This window comes from Penicillium hordei (genome assembly GCF_028827395.1).
Source record: "Penicillium hordei strain IBT 12815 chromosome Unknown utg000004l_segment0_segment0, whole genome shotgun sequence".
Classification (NCBI taxonomy): Eukaryota; Fungi; Ascomycota; class Eurotiomycetes; order Eurotiales; family Aspergillaceae; genus Penicillium; species Penicillium hordei.
Window position 1 is genome coordinate 1,328,051 of NW_026623145.1, and position 18,758 is coordinate 1,346,808.

General features: G+C 47.3%; 8 protein-coding genes across 8 annotated transcripts; 3 read left to right on the forward strand and 5 right to left on the reverse strand.

Annotated features, from left to right (window-relative positions):
* Positions 1–702: 702 nt before the first annotated feature.
* On the reverse strand, positions 703–2,687 carry N7537_007777 (uncharacterized protein; the record flags this gene model as incomplete). Its single annotated transcript, XM_056898832.1, has 4 exons — positions 703–1,821; positions 1,876–1,966; positions 2,019–2,469; positions 2,519–2,687. 4 exons carry the CDS (start codon positions 2,685–2,687, stop codon positions 703–705), a joined length of 1,830 nt encoding a protein of 609 aa, XP_056750908.1.
* A 601-nt stretch (positions 2,688–3,288) lies between these two features.
* Positions 3,289–4,068, forward strand: N7537_007778 (spliceosome assembly protein PRP11; the record flags this gene model as incomplete). The annotated part of the gene is made up of 2 exons (XM_056898833.1): positions 3,289–3,300; positions 3,373–4,068. The coding sequence occupies 2 exons, from the start codon at positions 3,289–3,291 to the stop codon at positions 4,066–4,068; spliced, it is 708 nt and encodes a 235-aa protein (XP_056750909.1).
* Positions 4,069–5,477: 1,409 nt separating this feature from the next.
* On the reverse strand, positions 5,478–5,807 carry N7537_007779 (uncharacterized protein; the record flags this gene model as incomplete). The annotated part of the gene is made up of 1 exon (XM_056898834.1): positions 5,478–5,807. The coding sequence occupies one exon, from the start codon at positions 5,805–5,807 to the stop codon at positions 5,478–5,480; it is 330 nt and encodes a 109-aa protein (XP_056750910.1).
* A 128-nt stretch (positions 5,808–5,935) lies between these two features.
* On the reverse strand, positions 5,936–6,466 carry N7537_007780 (uncharacterized protein; the record flags this gene model as incomplete). The annotated part of the gene is made up of 1 exon (XM_056898835.1): positions 5,936–6,466. The coding sequence occupies one exon, from the start codon at positions 6,464–6,466 to the stop codon at positions 5,936–5,938; it is 531 nt and encodes a 176-aa protein (XP_056750911.1).
* Positions 6,467–7,401: 935 nt separating this feature from the next.
* N7537_007781 (uncharacterized protein) lies at positions 7,402–8,310 on the forward strand (the record flags this gene model as incomplete). Its single annotated transcript, XM_056898836.1, has 1 exon — positions 7,402–8,310. The coding sequence occupies one exon, from the start codon at positions 7,402–7,404 to the stop codon at positions 8,308–8,310; it is 909 nt and encodes a 302-aa protein (XP_056750912.1).
* A 1,109-nt stretch (positions 8,311–9,419) lies between these two features.
* N7537_007782 (serine/threonine protein kinase CBK1) lies at positions 9,420–11,599 on the reverse strand (the record flags this gene model as incomplete). Its single annotated transcript, XM_056898837.1, has 4 exons — positions 9,420–9,732; positions 9,793–10,269; positions 10,398–10,901; positions 10,983–11,599. 4 exons carry the CDS (start codon positions 11,597–11,599, stop codon positions 9,420–9,422), a joined length of 1,911 nt encoding a protein of 636 aa, XP_056750913.1.
* Positions 11,600–13,931: 2,332 nt separating this feature from the next.
* N7537_007783 (putative lipoxygenase) lies at positions 13,932–16,331 on the forward strand (the record flags this gene model as incomplete). Its single annotated transcript, XM_056898838.1, has 3 exons — positions 13,932–14,269; positions 14,326–15,230; positions 15,295–16,331. The coding sequence occupies 3 exons, from the start codon at positions 13,932–13,934 to the stop codon at positions 16,329–16,331; spliced, it is 2,280 nt and encodes a 759-aa protein (XP_056750914.1).
* A 976-nt stretch (positions 16,332–17,307) lies between these two features.
* N7537_007784 (cupin domain-containing protein) lies at positions 17,308–17,750 on the reverse strand (the record flags this gene model as incomplete). The annotated part of the gene is made up of 2 exons (XM_056898839.1): positions 17,308–17,674; positions 17,722–17,750. The coding sequence occupies 2 exons, from the start codon at positions 17,748–17,750 to the stop codon at positions 17,308–17,310; spliced, it is 396 nt and encodes a 131-aa protein (XP_056750915.1).
* Positions 17,751–18,758: the final 1,008 nt, after the last annotated feature.

The window sequence follows — 18,758 nt, forward strand, 5'->3', positions numbered from 1 at the left end:
CAGGCGTTGTGTTTCTTTTGCTCTGAATGATATGATGTCGATTCTCTGCCTGTTTACCTTTCTTTCTTTCTTTTTTCCCTTTCTATTGGGGGTTTAGGGGATTGGGCAGTGAGCGAGTAAAGCACTACGGCGTTTTGGCCTTTTCTTCCCCCCGAACATTTGGAATCGTAATGATTCTACGTGTCTTGTGTACATATAGACCGGATAATGTCACTCGAAATTGTTTCGTTTCTACTAGTGCTCTTACCTCTGGGATTTGATTAACAAAACATCACTTCACTTGAGATATAACTTTGATCTGCAAACGCGATTCGAAAAGATAAGCGCCTTCTGTTCCAGCTTTAGATCCAACCGATTGCAGATTAATAAATCTTCAAACCAGGCTTAGACACCCCTGGAAGACTCCGCATATAATACCGCTCACCCAGAGCCGGCGACCCTCTACTATAAAACACCTACATTGCTCCAACTACTAAGTTTTTCTGCTTCTTCTTCTTCTTCCGCTTTTATAAATATTACATGCAGAAAGCAATCTCATATCCCCGATCTAATATGGGTCTAGGACTTGCAGACAAGGGCCCTTCCATAGGCTCTCTTCCTACTCTCACATTTCAGTGAATCACAATCAATTCCCGTTAATATGCACAAATACTGCAAATTATGAAATGCTTCTAGGCGTAGACCGAATACCATCTCAAAGCACTACCTCTTAGACGCATAATCAATAACCTCGACCCGAATCCTAACCTCTCCCACTTCACCCTGAAACAAGAACCCAATATCCCTCGTTGAATCAACCAGCTCCACCTCCCTACGCACAAACCGACTCTTGTCAGGACCATCCCCAGTCGTCTCAATCCCAGAGCCAATATCAAACCGATCCCCATCCTCACTATCCTCATCCCATTCAACAACACCCTCATAACCATCTTCCTTCTCCACAGGATCCCACTCATCCGTCTCCCAGACTAACCGGAACCCAAACGCCGGTAGTCCGAAGAACCGCGACACAAGCGCCTTGACCTGGTAGGTATCAAACGAACCCGGGATCTCCTTGACTTGGCTTTTGAATTCATCGTTTCCAAGTGGCAGGTGGAATGCCATCTTAACTAATCGCGCTGCTACGGACCGTGGATGGATGACTCTCGCACCGGAATCCGACACAACCGCTCTTGTGATAGTCGGCTCAACGTATAGCTCACACAGCTGGCTGTACCGCGGGTGCGTAGCGAGGATGGCGGGTTCTTCTTCTTCAGCCGTGGCGGAGAGCTCTTTGCCGATGAGGGATAGGTAGTACATCTCTGCATTGGAGCGGTCTTGAGGTGAGATAGTGCTGTAGTTTAGGATAGTGAGGGATGACGGGAAGCGAGATAAGGTTAGCATAAATGCTTCGTCGACGGTCATTGGTTTAGAGGCTTCTGTGACAGAGGGTGGGAGTGGTGGTTGGTCGAAGAGGGGGTTACCAGTGATCCGGAGGGTGGTTAGGCCCGGGAAGACGGTGGGGAGTTTGTTGAGGATGGTCCAGGAGGTGATGTTGTTGCGGGATATATCAAGGGAGCGGAGAGTTTGCGGGAATTGGAAGTCTAAGGTTGTATCTGTGGTGTTTTGGTTCACAGTGTTGATGTTGTTGCCACGAATGGAGAGGTGTTCCAATTTTGGGAGCGCGGCGAGATGTCGGAGAGCTGATATTGAGGTGATCTCGTTGTGCTCGAGGGTTAATGTTGTGATAGTGCCCGGGAGTGGACAGGTTATCTCAGTAAACTGGTTCGCAGATGCTGTGAGAGATGTCAAGCTAGGGAATCGATGTGCAATGGCAGCAATCTATCTCTGAAGTCAGCTTTTCTCGAGGCTTTCTGTGGTGGATAGGACACATACTTCATCCCAGCTAAGCAGGTTTTCTTCTAAATGTAGCTCAGTGATCCCCTTGAATATCAGGTCATCCTCCAAAGCTTGAAATCGGTTCCCGCTATTCTCTGGTCAGCTCTGCCATTCATGAGTTCACCGAATTTGAGACATACTTCAACTTCAGCTTCTTCAAGTGCTTAAGCTGATTGCAAATATCCCAAACGTCGCGCCATCGGCTCAATAAGCTTCGACTGAGATCAAGTTCCGTGATCTTGGGACAAGTTTCTCCAATCTTTTGTGCTTCCTCGCTATGTAAGACCTGAGCTTGGTTGTAAGATGCAATGACCCCGACAACCCGTAAGCCATCAAGCAAGACAATCCGTAACTCTTGGAGCTCAGCGAGCTGTTTCCGAATTTTGTCGAAGCCAACTTCTTCGACAACCTTGCCACTAATTTCAATTGCCTTGCCTCGAGCTGTTGCTCCACCGGCCAAATCATTGTGGGCAAGGCTATTCACAGATTCAGAAGCATACTTCCCCCGTAGAGCTTCTAGAAAGCTCAAAGGCTGGTCTGAAGGTCTGGAGGGGCGAACGAACGACCCCGCCGTGGCATGTTTGCTTTGGCCTGAAGGCAGGTTAGCAATGATCCGGATGTAAAGGTGGGGAATTCATACATGAGAAGTATCTGATGCCTTTATGCTCTCCTGAATGCTTGCCACGACTTGCATCGTCCCATTCGACACCCAACCAATCGCCGGTGGTCCCTTGAACGGTGCCCACATACCGGATAGTACTTAAGTGACCATCAAATGAGCGACGTTGGCCTACAACAGGGACACTCATAGCTCAAGCCAGACCTAACAGGTCATTTGTTCCAGTGTTTTGGTGAGGACTACTTTGTACTGTGATCCATGATATCGTCCAAACAGACAGCTTATATAATCAGCAGTGCTTCTCACTTGGATTAATGGCGGAAGACTAGGCACATTCCATGCAATACTACCTAAGACACTTTATATATGGTGCATCAGGTCTCATTACAGCTAGTGATAGATTTGGAAGCTTTTTTTTCACAAAACAAAGACAATAAAGGGACATGTTCTAGGATGTAACTAAAGCTGCATCTATATTAGGAAGGCGGTCTACAAAGATAATATGGCACAAGACTTTATAGGTCCTATTAAGATTTTCTTACATTTTGGTATACAAATGCCAAGACGACCTATTAATGAATGAAATATCGGATTATTACTAGGTAATGTTGTCGTAACATATGAAGAACTAGATACGTACTTTGCACCAACCACTCAGCCATAGTAATAACTGCCGTCGCTGACGGTGCCATGTTAGCTACGATAGGAAGGCGGTCGCTGCAGATACCGCCTTCGCAAAACACCTAGATAGTCCACTCCACCAACTTTCTTCAAGCTACAGCGCCGACAAGATGGATTACCAGGTACATACACCCCGAGCTGGCACATTGCTATATTATTCATTTAGAATCACATCATGCTAACACATCCCCCAGAACCGAGCAGGCTCCAAATTCGGCGGCGGCGGTGTCGCCTCCAAATCCGCCACCAATGCCGACCGACGCGAGCGGCTGCGCAAGCTCGCCATGGAAACAATGGACGTCGAAAAAGACCCCTACATCTTCAGGAACCACCTAGGCACATTCGAGTGCCGACTCTGCCTGACAGTCCACCAGAACGACGGCTCCTACCTCGCCCATACGCAGGGACGCAAGCACCAAACGAACCTTGCACGACGAGCAGCGCGCGAGGCGCGCGAAGGCAAGAACCAGGACCAATCGTCGCTGCCCGGCGTTGCGGGAGTGCAGGTCAAGAAACAGCTCATCAAGATCGGCCGGCCGGGATACAAAATCACCAAGATCTTGGACCCTCTGACGCGCCAGCAGGGCCTGCTATTCCAGCTGCAGTTCCAGGAGATCACTCCGGGTATTACGCCCCGTGTGCGCTTCATGTCGGCTTTTGAGCAGCAGGTTGAGACGCCCGATAATAAGTACCAGTACTTAGTTGTTGCTGCGGAGCCTTACCAGACTTGTGCGTTTAAGTTGCAGGCTAGGGAGATTGATCGTCGGGATGAACGCTACTGGACTTGGTTCGATGAGGATAGTAAGGAGTTCTGGATTCAGGTTATGTTCAAGACTGAGCGGGAGGAGATATTCAGCGGTGTGCCTGGTCTGGCGCCTATGCAGACTTGAAATTTCTTTTATTTGCCCTTTTCTGCTCATTTATCTGTCTCGCTCTGCTTTTCTTTCGGACACGCATCAAAAGATGGTGGTTGGCTCCATGGCGGGAATGGGGATAGGCGTTTCGGGGTTGTTCTATGTTGATACTTAGTTTTTATCTGATTCTCGAGCGACTCCCTTTCCATGACAATGAAATTCGATTTTGATGGCAGACATGCTATCAACAGTTCCAATGTTTTTTTCTTTAAGGGAAAGCTGTTCTCGGAATCTACAATAATATAAATGGCCCGCGGTTTATTATTGCCAGCAAGGCAGATATAGTCAGAAAAGACAAATGCAATGTATTTTTTTAGGGTAATATCCTGACTATCCTAAAATCAGTAGGGTCTCTCCGAAGATTGACAAGTAGTGTGTGTATCGTCTTGAAAGGGATGCAAGGCGTTAGATACATATGTAACTATACGTACTGGATTTTCCCTGGCGGGTGGGGCTTTCCTATTTGATCTGCCGCCGCTTTTATGAGGGTGCTCAGGCTCAAGTTCACTGAGTAGATGTCAGCATGGACTCAGGTCAGTGATCATGCTCAGTTCAGTCACGTAAAGATTGACTGATGCTCAGTGAGTGCTCAGTGAGTGTTCATTGGATGCTCTCGATTACTTAGAGATGCTCAGTGTCCAATCAGTGAGCAACACTGATGCACTCAAACCACCGCAGATTATACCTAGAACTAAGAAGGGATTAGCCTCTATAGGGTCGTTTAGTTAACTATCTTATGATAGTTAGTTCGTTGATAGCATTACTACCCTCAATTTTTGGAGCACTACGTCTTGTCAAGAAAATACGAAGGGGCGTAGGGAGCGGAGAACTCCATCCGTTTCATAATATTGTGTAAAGGAAAGCGCCCTAGAGGCGGAAGCAGGATCTTGATGTAAATTTAACTTCTTTGTCTCGAGTTATATCAGTCTCTCTTGTTCAACATAAAGTATTGCTATTATTAACGCGACTAGGTCGCCCTCGACTGTACAACTCCTACCGGCCCCTACCTTGACTTGCCACCAGCTCTATCGAGCCCCTAGGATTCGTCCGAGGATCCGGGTCAGTTGGCTAGCTCGCAGGATACCGCCTGCTTTTGGGATGTGTACGCCTCCGGCCTAGGGTTTCCTCTTCACTCCCTTGGATATTCGAGTAAGGCCTAAAGATAGTGGGTCCGCCCGCCTTCTCTATGCTCAATGGGGGCTACCTCAATTTCCTAAGAAGATTGCTCACAAGACGATCCAGAGCATGTGGTTGACTCCCCTTAAGGATCCGGTGGAGCTCACAGCTTTATCCGCCAGGAAGAGACTGTTGCTGTGGTCTGCAAGAATCTGGTCTCTGACTGCGTATATAACGTCTGCCTGCCATAGGAAATTCCAGGTCAATTCCTACAAGCTGTGCTCGTCAATCGGTTCACTCATGATCTGAAATTGCGCGAACGGAACAAGATGGTAGGTATTAAGGGCGCTGATTATCAACTGCGCAACCTTTGCCTTTTCTTCAGCCGGATCTTTTCCTTCGTAATCTTTGTTGCGATAGAGCGGAATGTAGTAGCGGTTCTCTTCTATGCGAGCCTTTCGCTGCTCGCCTCTTCTACCCGATGCGGGTCGAGCAGACACGACTACAAGCTGGGCCAATTCTGCGCGTGCCCTATATTCCAATGATGCTGCATCCACTAGTACATATATATCTTGGACGAATCCTTCCCAGGTCAGCATGTTTCCGGAATAAGCTGGTATTGTGGCACGGCTGGCACTTCGGAGTAATTTCTCGTTCTTTCTCACGTTCGATTTGGCGTATTGGCCTTCCTCTAAAGTTGAACGAAGCCACGTGTCGTGGTCATGTTCTATCGGAAGGCCCCGGTGCTAGTGAAATTCACTAAGACCAACCGGTAATGCTCTAGGCGAGATTCGATTGTCATATCTGAGCCGAAGTCCGACGGTTCAAAGGGGTCGTTCCTGTATACCCCCACCGGTAGTCCCAATGGCTCTATGGCGGGTCCCACTTTGTGGTTCTCGAACAGGGTCTTGGGTAGACAGAAATATGATATGTGTGCTGTCGGGTCTTCCACGTCGGTCAGAATCTCCTCCGGTTCCACGGGCTCTTCTAGTTTATCCGACTCATCTGTATCAGAGGCTGACGCATTCTTCTTCTTCTTCTTCTTCTTCTTCTTTCTTGGGGTGGCCCTCTCGCCTGATCCATCGAATCCGGCGGACAGGGATTCGGGCGAACTCAGTGAGATTGCTCCTACATCTGGCAGATCTGCTTCATCCATTGGGTTTGGGTTGGGGTCTAGCACGGGGCTGACGCTCGTTGGGTCGACCGACATCCTGTCCGGGATCTCCTCCTCAGGTGACGGTGAGGCATTGGACCTCATTTTGGACGGAGAACTAGATGAAGGCACCAGTACAGTTTGTGATGGACGCTCACGTGGTTAACTGATAATAGTAGGATGCGGATAGGGTAATGGTGGGGAGGATAAAAAGGGAGGATGAATAGGAAGGATGAAAAGGAAGGATGAAAAGTCAGATATATGAAAACGAGTGACAAATAAACAACCAGTCTATCCCACCTCGTGTCTCTGCCTAGCAACTGATGCTATTGTATCATGTCCCATCCATTTCTCTCTTTTTCCTCCCTCCTCGCCGCCTCCCCCCTCCCTAAAACACGTCTTGTTAATCCAGATATCTTCCACCCGAGACCTGGATCGTTGCCCAACCCTCTAGCGATTCAACACGGGAGGTTCTCGTCTCGGAGGCTTCTCTGACAGCCCTTTTCGTAAGGAATCTACTTCAGTCCACTGATCAGCAGGGGAGACGCTGTAGGGTCGAAATCTTGTCTATTATCCGTTTATCAACAGTCAAGTACTTGTCTAACATTTTCCATTCTACCATTATATTCTCTACAATCGATCTATTGTCTCAGTGAACTTATGGCTTTGTCAATCCCTTCCCCGAGAATTTTTGCAAACCTTCTCTACGGTCAACGTTAATTCCTTCCCCGGGAGCTCCTAGCGGATCTTCTCTTCAGTCGACATCATCCTTCCCTATTCCTTCCTAGACAACTTCCCCTATATCTACCTATTATCTCAGTGAGCTTGTGTTTTCGTCTCCTGGAGATTCCATCGATCCGTCGGAAAAAGTCCGGGTCACTGTGGGCTAGCTCTAGAGATTTCTCTACCACACCTTCATCGTCCCACAAAATTTGACGTCATCCTGATTCCTAAATATGGAACCCTCTGTCGATTCTTTACTACTTCCTCACACTGACTCTGGATTTTTTTCGCCTGGATCCATTTCTTCCCCTGATGCCATGCCCCCCGAAGCTCTTTCATCCGTACCCCGTATGCCTGACGTAATGACAGCGCTCCCATCTGGGGTCGTAACTCGCATATTCAGCCGCCTGAAATATGTTCAGCTCGAAGCTGAGAAGATCGCAGAGACACTTGAAAAGGACGAGGAAGAAAACGGCAACCAGTTCCTTGTTCTACTTCAAATAAGCCCCCGCATCTCCGAGCGACTCTTCGAGGACCATGAATGCCTCAAGGGCGTGAACTACCGGTTCGAGTTTGAAGGTAATACAGGTCTTTTGCGCGTGATACCAGGGTATCGCCATGAATACACCACTACGGGACTCTTGCAAAAAGTCAATCTGCAACTGGATAGCATGGGACTAAATGAGCAATATCGTTGGGGCGGAGCGACGCGATATAAATCCCCATTACGGAACAAAGAGGGAGACCAGGTGTTCAGCCCCTCTGAACGTTGGCCGTCTAGCACCAGATTGCAATGGCCTACCGTGGTTGTTGAAACGGGTGTATCTGAGAGCCTGCCAAGACTACTTCAAGATGCTAGATGGTGGTTCGGAGCCTCTAATGGAGAAGTACGCATGGTGGTTATCATATCTATCAAGAAGACCGCTGTACATTTTGAACAATGGCAGCTTGCTCCACCCAATGCCCCTCGACCCTTGACCAGAGCCTACATTGACAGCCTCCGCCGGAATCCCGGTAACGTGCCACCCCTCCTCCAACAGCCGTTCAATACGCAGCAGCCATATTCGCATGCTGAAGTAGATGTGACTAAAACGACAGTCGATGGTACCCCACTGACAATCCCATATTGTGCTCTATTCGACGTTCCTGTCCGACCCCCTAACATGCAAGATGTTGTGCTTGATGCACAAGACTTCCGTTTCATCACTGCAGTCAACTTCTCTTGATTGCTGATCTTAAGGAGATCAATTAATTTGAAGAGAGGAATTGAAGGGTTTCGACCGAATCAATGGAGATTGCGGAGTGGGAAGAATGGCTGTCTTCCAGAGAATATCAATAGGATCATTTTTCCCCCGGAGAATTCGATGTTCTGTCGCCTCTCTTAGAAAGCGGTATGGTTAGGCGGAATTCCGCTTCTTAGCAGTCTTCATACTCCTTAAGAAATTCATACCATTATCCATTCATTTTATTCCATCGATAGTTTGGTATCATACCTAGGCGATGAAGGGAATATAGGGTAAAATGTCCCCCCGGACGGTTGAAGTAATGTGACTAACCCCTCTCGGATTGACAACGAAACAGGGTCGATCTGCAAGAACTACGCGATATGGGTATTCTAGTTGTAAGGATCTTTATCCATTACAGGCACTCAGGGGTTGCTTTTTCGTACAAAGCAAATGGAAAGACTAAGCTGACAGTAGAGGTGATGGAGCACATTTTTCGCACTTTACTTTACTACCTATAAGCGGCGCTATCAAGCTTAGGTGGCCTCCATCAGCCAACTCCTGAGGCTGCAAGTGCTCATCGGGGTATTCCCGTTGATGGTTTGTCTTCGGCTTACAACCTACTTAGCAACATAGGGCTAGCGTGTTGCATTTTATTGATGTAGCTTACGGAGTACTGAGGCTCATCCCTACGCTCAGGTCGTGCTCAGTAAGCAAATCAGGGGCTCAGATGATAATCAGGTGATGCTCAGTGAGCAGAGCATGTTGAATATGTAATGGTCAGTGATCAAGTCCGAGTACTCAGGGGCGTGCTCGGTTTTACTCAGTGATCAAAAAGCGGCAAGAGGTGAGCACTAAAGCGGAAAGGGAAAGGTCTCGAGTGCCAGGCATTATCCGGTACATATGTATCAACAAGTGAAACCGAAGATGGGTCATGATTCGGGAAAACAACATCGCTGATATGCTCAATGATAATGGACAACGGGGTGAAAACAAAACCGAGTTTCTTTTTCTGACCGACAGAAAAGTACTATTGAGAAACGAAGGATGCAAGCCCTGCTTGCTTCCGTTATCCTCAGGAATCGGTCAGTCTCGGAACACAACAAACCAATCTAAGTGGTTTGGAAGGCATTGAAGGCTTTGTAGGTGTAGCCGATGAATGGCAAACTCATCTCGGCTTCCTGCGAGTCTGGCATGGCACGGGCTTGGGCACGGTGGATCGCGCTGGTATCCTCCTGAGGAATTTCATCAATCGGGAAGTACGACACATCAATGTTCGAGCTGAGGCGCGGCTCGAAGGGAGCCCGGATGCCGCGCAGTTGATCCCAAACAACACCTCTAAAGAAGGGGTGGTTCTTGATTTGTGTCGCGCCTCCGTGCTGACCACCTTCGCTGCCAATACGGTGATCCGGATCACACAAGAAACTAGAAAATTCAGTTAGCAGGTGATTCTGTTGGTACTTGAATAGACAGAGAAAAACTTACCTTCGGATCAGGGCCTCGGAGTCGCGCCCAAGAACCAGTTCATCAGGGAAGTACAAGCACTCTCTCCAGTTGACGATTTTCCGGTAAGTGTCATTTGTGTCTTCAGCACAGAACGGAGGCCAGCCCACGAGACATTCAAACATGATAGCACCGACAGACCACCAATCGCAGAGATAAGTGTAGCCTTGACCGTTGAAAATCTCAGGAGCAATATAATCGGGAGTTCCGACAGTCGAATAGGCCATGGCACGACGAGACTTTCGCCAGGTGTTGATCTGACCACGGTTAGACACCGTCAGATTGATGGCATCATTGAAGTATCCAGAGTTGCGATTCCGATCCTTAGAGGTAGAATTCTTGAGGAGATTTTGGTAGTAAGCGTTGTCATGAGTCTTTTTGCCTCCGGTCGATAGACCGAAGTCAGTAAGCTTGACGTGTCCACCGCGGTCAAGCAAGATGTTGTCAGGTTTAATATCACTGCACAAGAAAGATTAATTAGTATTGATTGTCTCGTATGTTGCTGATGCACCCTATTCTTCTGTAGAAAGTGAAGAAAGTGCACATAAAATGTTCCAACCAGCAACCAAAAACAAAGAATTACTTACCGATGGAGGAAACCAAGCTTGTGTACGGCTTCAATTGCCATCACAACCTCGGCCATGTAGAACCGTGTGATATCCTCAGAGAAGATCTCGTACTTGATTAACATGGTCATCAAATCACCACCGGGCAAAAACTCCATCAGCAGGTAAAGGTACGCAGCATCCTGGAACGACGCGTGAAGCTTCACAAGCCAAGGGTTATCCTTCGAATCCGCCAGAATATCACGCTCGGCACGGACGTGGGCTAATTGGTCCTTTTTGAACATTTCGGTCTTGATCAACGACTTGAGGGCGTAAATCTTGCCATCAGTCTTGCGCTGGACGAGCTTGACCTCACCGAAAGCACCCTTTCCGATAATCTTGATGGTCTGGAAGTTCGCCGGCGTCTCCTTTGTCCGCAGGAACCGAAGGAAATCGGACTCTCTCTTGGAAATTGACTCGGCATCCTGGCGCTTCTTTTCGATAGGGATATTGGGTTCACGGATCGTTTTGTCAAGTTCCGCCGATCTGTAGGGGCAAACATCATAGGTGTAAGCCACGACTCCGGGAAGAGATTTCAGGCCTTCCATTTGGGATACGGATACTTACCGCATATTACGGTCACGGGCCCGTTCGATGTTCTCATGGAAGAACACAGTCACTAGCTCCTTTGCTGCCTTTCCTCGCTTGTGCACATTCTCCGAGTACCGGTCGGGGAAGCGTTGCAACTCTTCATTCTCGGGGGGTGGGCGAGGACTGCGGGGCACGGGGGGGATCAGGTGTGATGCTTGGGCCTGTGTTTGGGCGGGGGAACCACCGGCGGTGCGAGGCCGCTGGGCTGGTGAACCAGCCCGATTATTGAAAAATCCTGCACGGTTTGCGTTGAGGTCCTGGTTGGAGAATTGCTGGATCAGACCGTTGGTGCCGTCGGGGTAGTTTGGGCGCGCTTGGTACGCGGGTTGGGGCGATTGCAATGCTTGCTGTTGCGCGTACTGCTGCTGCTGTACATACTGCGGCTGCACCTGCTGGGCTGGGTAATTGTTGGGCATAAAATAACCCGGGGCGTAAGCTGGATTGGAGGGATCGACGTATTCCTGGGCCCCCTGAGTCTGATAGATGGGCTGGGGGAAGGCAGAGGGGGTAGTGGGATAGGCGCGGTTGTTGGCATTGTAGTTACGGTCATAGCCGTAGTTTATGTTGTTTCGGTTGTTATTGTTGGGATCCATCTTGACTCGAACTCCCAAGGGACTTTTCAAGGTAGATGGGGGTGGGGAGGGGGGAGGAAGAAAGTTGGGAGGGAGGGAGTTGACGAGGGCGGGGAGTAAAGAAGCGGTGGCTCAGGAGGCAATCTAGCCCCCGACTGGGTGACTTGTTTACATGTTACATGTTTACACTTGACTTGAAACAACTGTGTATGTTCCCAATGTCTGTGATACTTTTCTTTTTGTCCAATGAATCACTCAAAGTAGGCGGCTGAATATTTCGAGGGGAATTGCCAGTATGCTAGCGTTGTTGGGGCTAATATTGAAAATTTATAAGACAAGGTATTTTCCATACATATCCTTTCCCACTTAGTATTATTTCTCAGTTCCCAAGTCTTTTACAAGCTTAATGGAGCTGTGTCACGTAAGGATGGCAATATTACTACGTAGGATATCCCTACGGAGGATAACACAGGATAACACAGGCTATCACTTGTTCAACTCATCGTGGGGTTGTTAGGTCACGTGTCACCTTTTTGCTTAGTCATGTTTGCGGTTCCCTCGACCTAGGCAGGTCCTACTATTCACTAGTTCTAAATCCATCTCCTCTCGCCACGATATATTTTGGAGATTCCACATGCGGCCCAGATCCAAAATAGGTCACCTAAGGGGCTCTTATATTGAATTGGGGGGTGACAGGAGTGGAATGGAGAGGGAATACAGGTAACTTCCAGCAGACTCAACCCAGCACATCAGTAAAACATCCTCGCATTTGGCTTTTTCATTGCTCTCACCGGACTTACATTTCCATGAGAGCTTTCATCTCTAATGAATCTACCGAATTGCCAACTATATCAGGGTCCTTTTTGAGTGAGAAATTTCACGTCAATCTGGGGAAATGCTGCAAATATTACTCAACTCTCTTTGAGTATAGCGCCCGATGAGACAACTATGGATTCCTATGTATTGTAAACTTTATATATATCTAAATTATCTCAAATCGTAGTGTCTTGTCAATAGAAGCATCTCTGGTTCTAACAAAGCAGCCGTAAGTGCCTGCGTTCACCCCCCAGTTGCCTACTTCATCGTAAAATCTTAATTTTTCACTGCAAAGAACGTATTTCACCAGCGAGTTGGCCACCCATCCCAATTTACCAATTTTAAATATATATATCTTAATCAAAACACCATTAAATTAATTCAACTAACTAATTTGTCTATCTGGACATATTTCTCTTCTATGCCCTAGCAACCTATATATATCCACACCCCGGAGGGAGGTGCTTTAGTTATCTGCTTATCTGCTTTCATTAGATTAGTAATTGATTGAGAGGCCCGGGCTTCTTAAACTAAGAGGCCTTCTTCTACGCTTTTGCTTCTAGTTCTCGTTAGTAGCGCGTAATTCTTTATTTTCTTTAGCGAGTAAGATAGCACCTTATATTATAAGACGGAAGAATATAGTCGCTATTGGCGATAATAAAGAGGCAGAGTCCAAGACTGAAGACATATCTAAAGGTATATGTAAGTAGGTTATCTGCATGATCCTACTCTTGGTATGTTCAGGCTTATGCTTGGACTCGGGTTCGGTCCCTTCCGCGGGGCCGATCGGTGACGATTCGGGAGTGGTGGGTCGACCGCATGTGGGAACCTTCCTAAGTGCAGCCAATAAAGCATTGCTGATTGCGATATGCCTGACGACTTGATTTTCATATCGCTGAGGTTACATCCGGATTCTACCCCAGGATTGTGCGGGTCTAGATGCCCGTACATCAGACCTCTATTGATTCACTCTCGAGCTCGTAGCACCGATATTACTCAAGAGGTTTGCCTAAAAGATCTTCCTTACGGCAGGAAAAATGGGAGGATAAAGATGGCAAGATCATGTGTACCCATATGTACCTGCAGATATCTACATGACGCGGATGAATCGTCGGTCTGCGGTTAATGCAGGGCAGAGATCAAAGATGATACGCTGTAGCCTTCATGACATCGTGTTGCATCGAGGTTCTCCCATACCAAGCTTTTTCTACTTGATTATCCGGCTTTATGGTGGATCGCACGTGGTGTAGCTACGTTAGACCACCCTAGTCCATAGTATTTGAAATTCAGTCACCGAATATGATTAGAAATGTAGTAATACCACCTGGGTAATAATACCAATGACCATCGCATATAGCTAGGTAGGGTCAACACTGTCATGATATCACCAGGTAGGATGGACTGGGCTATCAGAACTTGCAAGGGTTGGGATATTTAAGTATCCCGGCTTTTGTCACAAACTTACCATTCTCTTTTTTTGTTGCTGAGGGTACTCCATCTCTAACCTGTCTCCCCAATCATCCTCCACTCCGCAAGTATGGTTCGAAACTTATCCGATGTGGCCACCCTGCCCGGCTATATTGAGCCGCCAAGCAAATTGCCCAGGGAGAAGGAAGACGAGGACCTAGGAGACGAAGACGAGGAACCTCCTGTCAATGACCTGGACACGGGTGCCCTCATCAATGAATTGATGCGCAGAGATCTCATGCCGAAGACAGTCGATTTGGACCCCCACGAACAAAAATGTGCTGCAAACAATCCCGAGAGTCTAATTTGGAAATTTTCCGCATTGGAGGAGCCAGTGAGCGACCAAGAAGTTTCCTATCGCGGAACTCAGCTTGTTTTGACGAAGGTCTACGATCTCATAGAGCAACGGTAATCACATCCTCTCCTCTACTCCGGGTCTCCATTTTCACTAATGTGCAGTTCAGGTATATGGCCTTTACGGATGTTACGGGTGTTGAACCCTTGCTTCCATTTGCTATGGACAGGGTGGAGCGAAAGGACTACTTTGCATTCACGAAGACCAAAGATGACGGCTATCCCCCTCACCTTGACCTGGGTCTCAACAAAAAGTGGCCAGACATTGGCGATGAAGATCCGAATTGGCGATCAACCCTTGGACAACGGCAAATTTTCAATCCCACTTATCTATTGCAGCTGGCTGCTATCATGAGCAAATTGGTAATACCAAGTCTTGTTCCAGGCGTCGGCACGCCCGCTAGTGGCAAGACAATCGCGGAAGTGGAAAAATATAACCGTGATCGAATTGCCCTTAACCGAAACAAAGAGACGCGGCAGACTTTGTACGATATTTTCGACGTTCCTAACGTGGGAGAGTTGGAGGATTGGTACAGCGATGATCGTTTTGCCCAGCAACAATTCACGGGAACAAATCCTACAACCATCCAGCTAGCTTCGGAGACTTGGCTTAATCGCTTTTCTCGGGCTGCTACAAAGGAACCGGAAGATGCGGTCGCTAAGGATACCATCGATAAGCTCATTGGAAAACATCCGGAGTCATTATATGTGCAGGATTACAGCTACTTCCGCGATGCTGCAGGGATCAAGAACATGGAAGCTGAGATAAAATGTCACAAGTGGTTCCAGAGCGCTCGTTGGGGCTGTGCGGCAGTGTGTCTCTTCTTCCTTGATAACGAGGGACTGCTTCACCCGCTCGCAATTGTCACGGATTGGCGAGACAGTATGGAGGCTTCTGTGATCATCTTCAACCGGGAACTATTCAAACGAATGAATCTCCTAACTGGAAAGTCGAAGGATCCCATCCCGACGGAAAAGAGGACTGACGAGGCTGCTGACTGGCCGTGGAGATACGGTATATTGCCTCTCAAACTCTGTCTGGGGCGCTATATGCTAACTGCTTTTTCTTCAACCATTAGCCAAAACCTGTGTCCAAGTCAGCGATTGGTTTCGTCATGAAGTCACTGCACATCTTACTCGTACGCATCTCGTCGAAGAGGCTATAATTGTCTCTGCAAATCGGCAGTTCGACCCCAAACACCCTGTTTTTATGATTCTTCGTCCCCACTGGCAAAAGACACTTGCTCTTAATGCGTCTGCGCGGGGTATTCTCGTTCCATCTGTCATTCTTCGCATCATTGGGTTTGAGGACCAACAGGCCTTAAATTTTATCCAGAGTGAATACAAGACCTATGAATTCGAGAAGAGTTACGTGCCAACAGACCTCCGCAATCGGGGGTTCCCTCCGGAAGAACTCGACTCGAAGAAGTTTCGCAACTACACCTATGCCAGATGTGTCAATAGCATGTGGAAGAAGATCAGAACCTACGTCGAAGAGACGCTGTTGCTGGATTATGGACACGGCCTTGCCGAGAAGGAGTTGAACAAAAAGGTCGAGACCGACAAATCAATTGAGAAGTGGTGGCAAGAAATGCAGTCGCCTAGTGGTGCCGATCTACGCTCATTCCCCGAAATCAAGACCTTTGAGCAGCTCGTCGACTGCGTGACGATGTGTATTCACATTGCATCACCGCAACATACAGCGGTCAACTATCTGCAGGCCTACTATCAAGGATTCGTGATCAGCAAACCATCCTGTCTTTTTGCGCCGCCTCCAACCTCCCTGAAACAACTGCTCGCATACACCGAAACGGACCTTACCAAGGCACTGCCAATCGGTTATATAAGGGAATGGTTGTTGTCTTCGCACGTTCCATACCTCCTCAGTTTCAAACCAGACGAGAAAAAGGAAACGCTGATCGGGTGCATTGAGTCGGCTCGCGCATTGGTTCTGAATAAGGAGAGTCCCGAATATAAGGTGCTTGACAATTTCTGGAACGAGCTTGATAAAAGCGCAAAGGAATTCCAGCAATACGCCGACGAAAAGTGGGATGCCAAGGATATTCCTTACACTGTCTTGAAGCCAAAGTTCAATGCTGTGTCGATTTTGATTTAGCCTTTGCAGGTCAATACTTCGCACACTGTCGATTACAGAGTCCGGAAATAAGGGGCTTGGTGAAAAGTTTAAAGTGGTGCTGGATGGAGAAATTGAAGGACTATGAAGGTACTTCCACACTGGGTGATCGCGCTTATATTTCTTCTTCTCGCCGCTGATAGAGTAGAGCGGAAGAGGTTGCTATGTTTGGAGGAGTGAACCAACGTATTTTGACAGAAAGCTGATGTACTAACAATGTAGGGTATGGATGACCGATGTTGTTAACTCCAACTGAAATGACAAAATCCCGCTTTTTAACAATCTGTGCGGATACCGATGACGGCAACATCCTCAATATGCATGAATACCTAAAATATCCTCTCTGTAAATTACGGATATAGTAGGTCACCTAATATCCGCAATCCTCACTTTTATAGATATAGTATACTACCTAATATCGTCTAGGCATTTAAAGACTAGTAGATATAAAACATACCAAATATACTTAGATTAGTTTAGAATATAGAAAGTAATCATGCAGTCTGCACCGCCCTGTCTCGTCCAGCCCGGTTTTCTTCCTTAGCTACGACCTTGGCTCTTGTGATGAGACAGCCCTTACTCTTAGTCTGCCACACCGGCCCCTGCAAGTTGACCACTACGAATGCAGGAGCATTTACTCTACAATCCATTTGGAGCCCTGTGAAGCGACGCTGTACATTTGCCCTAGTTTTACAGTTTACGCCACCCACACAGACAGACTTTTTGCTACGATGGCTGCAATAGTTCACGGCAGAGATCTTGAGTCACGCATTGTGAGATCCTGAGCTAAGAGGAACAGAATGCTTGGCATTCAATTGGTGGCAAATGCCTTTCAACATCTTCACTAGGTCTGGCCGCTTGAGAAATGATTTGGCCGCCTTATTTGCTTCTGCTTCACTTAAGACCAACATGACAAGGCGCGAATGATGATCCGGAAAAGCGGAACATATGAACTTTCTCAAAGATACTCCTTATCAGTCTGAATAATCGCATCCATCCCATCTCTCTCGAAGACATCGGTATCTATAATCACATTTGCGAGAAGAACCGCCGGCTCGGTCTTACTCGCGTTATCGCTGATACGGTGATAACAACCAGGAGCTTCGTACCAAGTACCACCGGTGGTGTATAGCTTGACAGGATCGTTGTTCATCTTGTTATGCACTGTGCCACTGAGGACGTACCCGGTGAGGGAGGCGGTGCCATGGCGATGGGGTGCGGCTGCGCCATTTGGCGGAAATGCAACACGCACGCCGATAATGGTCTTTCCGGGGCAGTTGGAGAGTTTGTATTGATATTCCACGGTGATATCGGGCAACGGGCGGCTGAGATTTGTTAGTGTTGGTATTTGGATTAGAACTGTGGTTCGTACCTGGGGTCGTAGGGGTATTCAAGTTCCATTTTGAGTCTGGGTCTTCAATTGTGGGTTATAGATAATGAATGTAGTTTGGCTTTCGGGGTGGATTGCCAGCTTCTTATAGTATTATTTTACATGACAAGCTATATATAAATCAATGTAGTTATAATACAGCATGTATGACAAAATATTCGAAGGGAGAACAGCAGCGCAAGACAAAGAACCGGAACAGTTCCAGCGCTTTGCAGGCTGCTCTTCAAGTGATGCCGGAAATTTGGAAATTTTAAGTACTATACTTTCAAGGGATTACATACGTAGTCACATCGCGGTGCAAGGAGAGGGCTGGGTGTCCCATATTTTAATTTCGTCACTTAAATTTGCAACCGGCTTGGTTTCAATCAGTTTGTCTGTACCTTGCAAAAAAAATTAGTAAAGAGCTATTACCTTGGTATGGATATTTTCATCCGAGATATCTGAGACACTGCATGGTATATGATAGATCCAGCTTATGAGGCGATCGATTGCTTGCATATGCATATGCAGCCCAGAAAACACGACGCCGTAATTGAATATCAAAAATACTTGTATTTATTTTTATGACCCCGCAGAATATTAAGTCATCGCAAGGTGCTAAGCAGTTCAGATTGAGGCGTGCTCCGTTCCAATCACTGAGCAAAAGCGGCGAGAGGGTGAGTACTCGAATAGAAGGGGAGAATCCACACCTATAGGTTCTTTTAACTCGTGGAAAATGGTATGCAGTATGCGTAAAGAGAGTGATACGAAGGAGGCTAATTGTGCTACCTAGATACGAAAGACTAGATGCCTGTCTTCAAAGTTACTAGAATGGGCGAGCAAACGACACGGATGACGCTATTGCAGAATTACTAGACGTTAAGAGAAGATGGCGCGTAGGTGCAGCTTACAAAATTATCTCTATGATACTTGGATTTCAGATTCACTTTGGATACAATAAATTAAGTTGGCTTCCAGTTTTAAATTTTTCTAATAATATATATAATAAAGTAGACTTGGGCTAATAAAAAGCTTCGATG